Source organism: Schistosoma mansoni, chromosome 6, assembly GCF_000237925.1.
Source record: "Schistosoma mansoni strain Puerto Rico chromosome 6, complete genome".
NCBI classification, from domain to species: domain Eukaryota; kingdom Metazoa; phylum Platyhelminthes; class Trematoda; order Strigeidida; family Schistosomatidae; genus Schistosoma; species Schistosoma mansoni.
Window position 1 is genome coordinate 18,259,733 of NC_031500.1, and position 10,793 is coordinate 18,270,525.

At 35.8% G+C, this 10,793-nt stretch overlaps 1 protein-coding gene across 1 annotated transcript in view; it reads right to left on the reverse strand.

The window, feature by feature from the left end:
• Positions 1-10,352: 10,352 nt before the first annotated feature.
• Smp_127090 (putative forkhead protein/ forkhead protein domain) overlaps positions 10,353-10,793 on the reverse strand; it is a gene marked incomplete at both ends in the record, with an annotated part of 18,585 nt that continues 18,144 nt past the window's right edge. Inside the window, one exon of the mRNA XM_018798491.1 lies at positions 10,353-10,474. Coding sequence (XP_018653427.1) covers positions 10,353-10,474 — 122 coding nt within the window. The remainder of the gene's footprint in view (positions 10,475-10,793) is intronic.

A 10,793-nucleotide genomic window follows, 5' to 3' on the forward strand; every position in this document is an offset into this window, starting at 1 on the left:
GTTATATGCATCCATTCGTTGTATTTGTATCTCATTCTGTTGTTTGTTTCATTTGAATGTTTCATTGTTGTTGCATTCAAACAAATAGTGAGAATTGAATGAATGAATGAACCAGTGAGTGAACAATGAGAAATGTGGTAATCCAATTGGGAGAATAAGAGACTATATGATGGACAACAATGAATGAGATAAGAATTTCTGTTTAAAAAAAACAAGAAGGAAACCAAAAAGTAGTTTGTTTTCCAATTTCCGGAGTTTCATTCCTACTTAGAATCACTTGCTGATGTGTTTATTCACATTCAATGTCTGTGTGTGTGTGTTTGTGTGGATCATAGAATGGATAGTAAATTAGAAGGAGTAATTTGTAACTAATTGGATTACACTCCACTCAGATTGTAATGCTTCATCAAATATGAAACAGATTTAGAGTTGGTACTCCGCCTGTAGTTCCTCCGGGGGGCTACTGCCGGTTCCAAACGCGGGTAAAGGAGGAGGGTTGGGGCATGGGGTTAGTGACCCCATCCCATAGAAAACCTACTCGCTGAAAAAACACTAACCAGAAAAAACTTTTCAGATTAGAAATCTATCAAAGTAATTCAGATCGGTTCAAGTTATAATAGAATAAGGGTAACATTCACTATTGAAGTGTTTTGATCATTATAAAGCTTGGCAACAGTTTGATGTACACTCCATTTGTTGTTAGCTAGTTGGTGGAAATTTAGAGGAAGCTCTGTATCATACAGATCTTATTCTAGTTGTCGACCGATTGTCTATGCAATTCAAGAGATCAGAGGGAGTTACTGATGAACTGTTCAATTAGTGACTGATTCCCCCTCTAATCGATGCATTCTAAACAACACATATTAAGTATGAGGGTGTTTGTGAGAGAACCTTATGAGATCGCCATCCTCAATATTCTACAGATTTGAAGATCACATCCCTCAGAATTCCCAAACGTTAATACAAAATTCTTCGGTACATACATACAATGAGAATGGTCACCATTACACATCCATGTTCTCATCGTAACTACATTACCATAATGAAAAACAGACACATGTGTACCAAAACATAAAGTGAATGCTACCCACTAATTACAACCAAAAATGCTCATCTCTTCAATTTTTTAGCCTAAAGTCTTTCATCATACAATCATTCCTGCTGTGTTCCATTCCTTAAAAACAAACAAACAATCAACCAATTAATGAATACTGATATGATGATCCACTGATCTGTTACATCATTCAATTAGGGGAAACTTAATATTACCCTCTAATTATATCTCTGTATATCATATAACACAATGAATATTATACTCAACTCATTTGTCTATGTGTGGATATGAACAAAGAGAACAGATTTTGGTTAGATGACCAACTTGTAATTGACCAATCATGATTGTCTGTCATGTAATATCCATCTGGGAATGAGATGAATGTGAAATTCGTTTCCGGTAAAGCACACACAATACACCATGATGATGACGATAATTAAGTAACATTGGTATTCGAGAATAGTGAAGAATAAGTGAGGGGGGCGTGGAATACGAATATCCATTGAAGTAAGATGGGATAAGACAACACCAAATCATACTGTACACTACTCCTATTCTCACTTTAACTTTAACTTCAATACACCAACATTCAATTTTTGTTTGGTCTTCAATTAGACAGATGTCCTAGTTGATATTCACTACACAGCATGATATCGAATGAAGCATGTCAAAATATACGAGTAGAGAAAAGACACACTTGTTCAAATCGGCCATAACATACATAAACAACACAGAGAGAGAACAATGGTAGATAAGTATAGATCTGCGTGGATTGGAATGGTTATGATCAAAACAATTAACCAACTACACAGGATGAATTCAATGATGAGGAATAAAATGTGATCCATTCGACTTGATTTATCAATAAAATCAGACATTAATTAAGTAATTAAGAGGACAGTATTGTGTAAACATCGATCTGTATTCATTTGTACTCTGCTATCTGTGTTCAACAGTTAGTTGATATCTATTCAGACAGTATACCAAAGTAAGTTAAACAAATGAGAAGTGCATTCTACTGAACAAGAAACTCGTTTACATTTGATTTTCATCATGAAATACAAGTTCACAACTATTCTGTAACTTTATAGTTGAGATTGAAGCTAGACAACCATGCAAAACCTGGAAGCACTAGATGACCGTTTCGTCTTATTGTTAGAATCATCAGCAGAGCGCATCCACGATCCAGCCTCGCGAGATTCGAACCCAGGGCCTCTAGACCACTGAGCCGACCGGCATCCAACGGCGCTAATGTCTAACTTTAACCAATCCATGAAATTGAACAACCGTTCACCATTGTCTTCAGTGAGTTAATATCTCAAAACAGACTCGGTTAAACTCAGTAAGTGTTGAATTAGAACGATTTTCAATGCTAGCAATGGTTTACTCACCCAATACATCAGAACAAATTTGAGATATGTAGAGTATGTAACAAGTTCGCAAATGGAATGATAGAATTCTGAGTTGTAATATGGGTTCATCAACACATTCAAAACGAACTTTTGATTAAAACTGAACCATCCATCTTCAAAGTTAGAACAGATATCCTGTCGAATACACTGAAGGATGAAATTAGCGAAATCCTATCAATCAGTTTACATGGGAAGTTATAAGTATTCCAATCAATAGATAATATGTCTAAACACAATGGTTATAGATTAGGAACACTGGACTGTCAAACATCGCTTTAATGATAACGATGAATTTACATCCCATCCTAATGACACATATTTCATGTCCCATCTTATCTCGTATCATTCATTCATTGACCATCTGAACTCTTTCAATCTGTATTCAAACATCCATCTTCATGCACTCACTCTGTAATATACTTACATCGAAACGATTGCAAGTATGGATAATAACATGAGAACAATCAACTGATTAGTACTTATACAATTCATTCATAGATCATGTGGATTATCATCATCATCATCATCGTCTGCAAACCAATGATTTGCATTAAATCAATAGATCAAATTTGCATTGATTGTAAGGAGAAAGATGAGAATCGTAGAATGTACCTTATTCACTAAGGTATCATTTTCATGTTCATTCATTCGAACAGTAGAATAATTACCGTCCCCAATCGAAATTGACAGTCGTCGCATCACACACAAAAATTACTCAAACTCAGCTGTTCCTTCATTACATCATCCATAGAAGAGTTGAAAGCAGAAACAAACAGAAGAGTCAACCTCATAAACATAAATCCAATTAACTATTAATACATAAATAAAACAATTCACTGATTCACATCACATCACACATTAACACACTTGGACAATCTATCAAATTCAACGAATAATCAAAAGTCATAATAATCAAAACAATTCAACCACTCAATATCAAGTGGACACTGTATTCACCAGAGATGGAAATGGATATCACACATACAAAATGAACCACTTCATAATGATTAAATCGATCCAAGTGTGAGTGTATGTATTAGTTGACTTGATGGTTGATCTCACTTTTGTGAGTTGTCTTTCAGGAATCAGAAGAGGACATTGGTGTGTTTATGCGTGTTTGTGTGTGTGAATATCTATCCTCAACAATTCACACATATTGATTGATCTCCAGACGCACTCAATGGTCAACTGCATTCACACTTCCATACTCTTCGGATTAGTTCGTTGATGGCATGATCTCCTTCTCTCATGGTCTTATGTGAGTTATCACATCCCTCACACTACCACTCAAACAAACAAACAAGCATGCGAATAACTTCGTCATAAACAGTCTAATCATTCAATAGTCAGTTTATTACTGAATGACAATATTAATTAGTAGGAGTTTAATTAGAAGTAGGGTTTATTCGAACGAAGTATTAACAAGAACAATCATTGACAATTCGTATACTTCTTATGTAGATTTATACTGAGTTGATAATTGGTAAGTGAATAATTAAAGAGGAAACAACAACAACAGTGAAACAAATAAACAAGCAAACAGACCATAGATCATTGACAAACTACAAAATGGGGGTGTTTCATATCTCATTGTATATACACTTGTGAAAGTGGTAGGAAGTGGTAAGAAGTGGTAGGTAGTCTACTTATTCAAAGTGGCTATATGATCCAATCTCATATTTGAATAATAATAACAATAACAAACGTAATTCCCTTGATGTATATCCCCCTCTCTCTGTGTGTGTGTGTGTTTATGCGTATGTATGAGAGGGTAAAAGGTGTAAACAAAACAATTCAGAATTTGATCCGAAGGGGTTTTGTGGAGATTTAGTATTTTCATAGTTGAAAGCGTGAGTCAATTGAAGCTAGACCATCAAGGAAAACCCGGAAACACTGGACGGACGTTTCGTCCTATTATTGGACTCCTCAGCAGTGCGCATCCACGAAGACAATTGGTGAACGGTTGCTCAACTTCGTGGATTCGTTGGAGTTAGATATAAACACCATTGGATGCCGGCTCAGTAGTCTATCGGTTAAGTGCTCTGACGAGAGACTGGTAGGTCCTGCGTTCTAATCTTGCGAGGCGAGGTCGTGGATGCACACTACTGAGGAGTCCCACAATATGATGAAACGGCCGTCTAGTGCTTCCAGGTTTTCCATGGTGGTCTAGCTTCAATTGACTCACACTTTCAACTATAAACATTCAGAATTTCTCATGAATACAAACATGAGAGGCGAACGGTGTAGAAATTGGACTGAAAGATTTCATACGAATTGATGAATGGATAGATCTGCAGTGAAAATCGGTGCATTTATACAAGTGAACTCAATGTAACTGCAATAATTCATAGACAAAATTAGTACTGTTGTGGAGACAGTTGAACATATCCTGTTCACTCCTACTCTTATCTACAACCTCTAAATATCGATTAACATACTGATGGCAGGAAGTGTTGAAGAATAAGATTCTTCATGGTCATTCGTGAATCGAAGTAATCAGTCGTCATATCACATCACTTGATGTTACTGATAATTCAGATCAGTTCCGATCAGTTAAACTAGGATATGTGAACAAACTAGTCCAATCCATTCTCGATTAACAACAAACAGTTGATTGCATCAAACGAAATTCATTCAGGTGAATTACGAATTCCAGTCATTAAGCTCAAACAGAACTAGTAATATTAGTGACTGAATATTGAAGTCTGTCTGTGAACTGCGACTGAAGTTCGTTAATCATTCTCATGCTTCACGACAACTCTTCCTCACCCACCCACTCACTCATTGACAAAAGAAATTGTCATAGTTGATTAACTGTACCTCAATCCTCACACAAACATTCTCATCATTTTAGAACATGAAACGAGATGATAAATGTGAAGTGTGGTGATTTGTGAGACACAACATTGAATCATGCAATATTCGATAGTTCGAATCAATATGATCAGTGTTAATAGAATCCGATTAACTCGATATTTATACATTTTTTTGGATCTTCTATTGACTACATGATCACTTCAAAGAGGATTGGAGTTGATGAATTTCAATTCCATGATATACAAGATGAAGATGAAATTCAACACATCGATTATTTATCTGTTCAGTTCCTGACAATCAATAACTCAATCAATATCATATGCGGTCCTAACAATCATCAAGACACATTTATACGAACAAATGGTTGATGGAATCAATACCTAGAACGAGAGCGGTTTACATACCTTGTTTTATCAGAAGGTGTTTCCATGGAACAAATTATACTAAACAGATTGAGATATACCACATACAATGTGGTACGTAGCATCACAGTATCTACAACTCAAAGTGACGTCAGATTTACTGAACACAACTCCAACCAAATTCACCTCAAATAGATCCAATTCATACCATCTAATCATTTATAAACTCATCCGATTCATCAACATTCGTTTCCCCATTCACTTCGTCTTCATTCAACAGTCAGTCAACTATGATGACCATATCAATGTGAGTTAATTATTAGGATAAGTGGTCATTTCAAGTTATCTTACATTATTATCCGTTGTCTTATCAAGTTGTCATAATAACAATAGCAACTAAATATCATATCACATCTACACAATATACAATCATATTCATTGTACTAGTCTAATAATCAAGTTGCTACATACCAAATGCCCACAACATACACTCCCAGAATGTGTGTGCGTGTGTGAGAAAGAGGAAGAGAGAAAGAGGGAGACTGAGAGTAGAGTATAATCACATATTGTTTAATGTTGACAAGCTTAAATTCAATTCTACAATTCAGTTTACATTATTATCTGTGTTTGCCCATTCAACATACCGACACACCAATTCAATAATTATAATAATGGGTTAAGTTGAAAGTGGTTATGAAATGAATCTGTGATCAATTACAATCTACGATTTCTTCGTCAACTTACAGACCTATAATTTAGTATATTTCATATTCTATGGAGAAATTGTAACCGTGTGGGTGGTGAGAAGATGATGTTGTAACTGAGGGAGAATGATTTCAACTATCAGTGATATTTCTTGTCAAAGAATTATGCATTCCATCATTTCCATACATTGATCAATTAATTTTTCAAAACTGAGATTTGTCAGGATAGTTGAGTAAATCAAAAGAAGGAAGAAATACTAGCAAATGAAAGAGATCGAGAATAAATAACTTGGGAATCCAACTTGATGTAGGATACATTGTTGTGATGAAGATATTCACATAGATTATCGACTGACTGAAACTTCGAAAGATCAGTTGGCTGTTTGTGATCTCAAATCACTGAACTGAGAACAGACGATTAATACATGCCCTCCAATCCGAATACTCATCTCAGTTGAAAAGTGCCTGTAGAACATGGTTGAGATAATTGGTCATGTTCACCCAACCACTATTAATGTGAAGGTGACCAATCAGTATTAGGAAATCATATCCATTCTCTCTAAAACTGCTAGTCACAGAATGGAGACTAAGTGAGTTGGAGATAACAATCAGAAGAGACAAGAACTGTATCCATCAAACAACACTATTCAAAGTGATAGTCAAATGTGTAGAACAGTTCTCAGAAATATGATTGTGATAAACCATTGAAAAATTGAAAATATGTTTCGACTTAGCTTCAATACAGTAATGTACATGTCAACTGTTCCACTGAAAATAACAACTGAACTGTTTCTCTGTTCGTTCTAAATCGATTCAATCCTACTCAGATGTTCTACAGCTCTGAAATTCCACAACCATTTATTGATTCATATTCTGAAACGAATTGTGATATGACTCCAAAGATTGTTCGAAATTATATGAAATTGAATCGATTAACTAGTTGAATGGTCTGACCCATTTTAGTACATGAAGGCGTCAATTCTGTGAATAAACTGTCAGATAAAGCTCAAAGAATGAAATTATCAATCTTCCGAAATCATTTCATGGACACCAGTTTGTGTATCTGAAGACACCAACATAAATTACATTAGTTGATTAGCACATGTACTGATCGACTTCATAATGAATGTGCACTCATTCCATGCATTGTGCATTGTGCACACATCATCATCACAAGGCCTCGCCGATGCATTGTGCATTGTAGTTCACGAACTGTACTAATCAGCGATCCCCGATCTAAAGTAAACATCAGCTGGTGTTTGAAATGTACAACGTGATCGACTGTTTGTTTATTCATGTTCTCAACCGGAAATTATGAATGGGGGCGAATTACGAATGTATGTGTGTATGTCAATTTTAGTAAATACATAACAGAGAAATGAGACTAAACGCTGTTAGTGGATTTACGATAAACCACAAGCCGAAGGAATGGAAATTTGACATGACAACATTCACAATAAAAGATCATATTTATCTGTCTATCTCTCGTAGACTAGTTGAACAGCACAATGGAATACCATGACATTAGAAGCCTAGTTACCTCTAGTGTATTAAACATGAATGATTTAAATATATCAATGCCATATGTTGCTACAACCTACCAGCATTGACATAGTAACTGAAATGACGACTACTGCTATTCTATTATATGAAGACATCAAATATTTTCATTCATTAATAAATATTTTCTCATTCACTTTTCTGTTGGTAGTAGCCATTGAATGCCCTGGTGCGGCCGAGATTGGGGAGAGGTCACTCTCCCTCTCGAATTGATCTCACATGGCCACGCGTATACAGCCTCTGACAGGGAAGTCCTACTCACTACCTTCTCGTACCACGAGTGTTGTTTACGAAATTGAGAGAATCAAAAACCGAATGTCCGGCGCTTTAACCGGGTTGGTGGACACGGAGAGTCCACCTGGGGGAGTTGGAAAACCCTGATTCCAAACTAAAGTGCACATGGGCTCCAGTATTCTGAGAGAACATATGTTGTACGAATAAATCGTTGGTCACCGGCTACCATGGGACTGCATCTTTTCACAATGCTCCACTGCCTTGTGGATCAGATCTATAGGTCGAACGCTCGAGGTATGGCCCTCTAAGAAAACCACTTGATTCGATCTGGGCACCTGGGCAGTATCACAGCCCTCACACAAATCGAATGGGATTTGTGCGGCGCATATGTATCTGGTGCACCCTTGTACCGTTATATATGTGTTTAAATAAAATAAAATAATTTATTGAATGTGAGTGCAAATACAGATTCATAACAATCTTGTAAAGTTAAACTCTCATGAACTCGAACCACATATCGGCACCATACATAAACATCCTCATTCACAACCGACTTTCGTCTTACTTATGCAATCCTCTTCAAACTACACAATAACATGAAATCATCTACTTAGTTAAAATCAAAAGTCATCTAACTATAGTCTAAATTATGATCAATGAATATTAGACATACATATGAGAAATGGAAAGAAACAAATATTCGGATAATGGGTTATACTAGAATGAATATCTGAAACCTTATGGTAAACAGTGATATCCTCAAAAGTGTCACTGTTACACTCACTCACACACACACACTAAGACAACAGACAGAAGACATCGAGTCAATTGTGATGGATTATTCTATTTCAAATCTACATTTAGTCACAATTTTTTCTATCTTCATCAGTAAACAGATGATATTCATATCACACACACACACTTCCCCCCTCCTCCTTTTCTTATGAATCTCTACAAACAAACAATGATATAAGACACCATAGACACATACACATTCAATTAACCATCATAACAACAACACGAGGACACCACCACCACCAACAACAACAACAAGTTCAACCATGTTTATTTGATTCTACTCCTCTCATTCATCAAGTTTTTCTCATTCTCTCCCCTCCATTACTTTCAACCAATCAGTCAATGATGCGTTCAACCCCATTGTGTTTTCATTGGTCCATTCATTATGAACCAATGTAGAGGTAGACAATTCAATAAACCTGTTGATTTTTGCCCTAAAAATTATCCAGTTCGTTTGATTAACACACAATTACATTCTCGTCTTCACACACACACTATTGATACCACTTATATTGTAATAGAGAACATTAACATTACAACTGTGAACAGTGATAGTTGATTACGATTCATCACTTGGATGTGATGTGGAATACACAAGGCATAAATAGATCATATTGAATAGAAAGTATCAAAGTAACCACTTCCAAATACCACTTCATCCACACTCACATTCACTATTCACTCGTTTCTTATATCATGTCATGTAACAATACACTTCCATCAAACATCTTCTCCAATCATCATCAATTCATGCAGATTTATGATAATCACGATGATAACATTAATAATCATAATAATAACATTACCCATTCAACATCCAACTGGTTTACACCACAAACTACACAGATGATTTCATCGGTATTACCCATTCCCAATTCTACCTCATCCACATCTCTGATTCACACCGTGGATAATCATAGGTATTCTCATTCATTTTCCTTGCAAACAGATCCATTCAGTCTACCATTCGAAACATCATCTCTTCATTCAAATACTATTCATCATTACAATGAGAATTATAATCGACATCTTCATTCTGGTGTACAACAGTACAACTCCTTGTTCAATCCATACCACAATTACATCAATCGATGGAACAATGTACAGATGAACAATGTCAATCCTCCTGTAGAAGATGCCACAATGAATGTGACCAAAACGATGAGATTACATCGTAATCATCATTCACAACGTCGTCAACATCATCGTCATCATAACAATCACCATCGCCATAACAATCAACAACTACAACAACAGTTCCAACCTCACAACATTAAACCATGTGATCTGATCACAGAAGATGAACCGAAACCGAATTTCAGTTATATTGGTAAGTCTGTAGTTGATTAGTTAAATGATTGATTGAATAAATGTATGACAATTTCAGTGAGATACATAGGATATTCTTTGTTCAATTCACTGAGTGAATTATTTGTTGGATACCACATTCATTTTCTACAAGGAATACTCGATATACTCTGTGGTTGATTGTAAATGAGAATGTGAGATTTGTGGTGATCTGCATTTTCACGACTGAATTGATGAAGGAGATCATTCCGAGTGGAATTAAACGCACACTGTAGTATCTTCCATTCAACACGATTGACTGTCTAAGTGAAATGTATGTTACACTCTGACATCTGTTTAAATGCCACATGCATGACAAACGACTAATCCGTTCATTCCTCAAATATAAACCAACAGCGAGAGAATACTTGCACAGATTAATCGAGATAGTATTTCTTTGATTGTAGTTGGGAGAACACGGGTTAGTGAGTACGAGTTTACTAATAGTGCGAAACACACATTCTCTCCATTCATTCCTACGTACATTCTCATAATAATTCAGTAG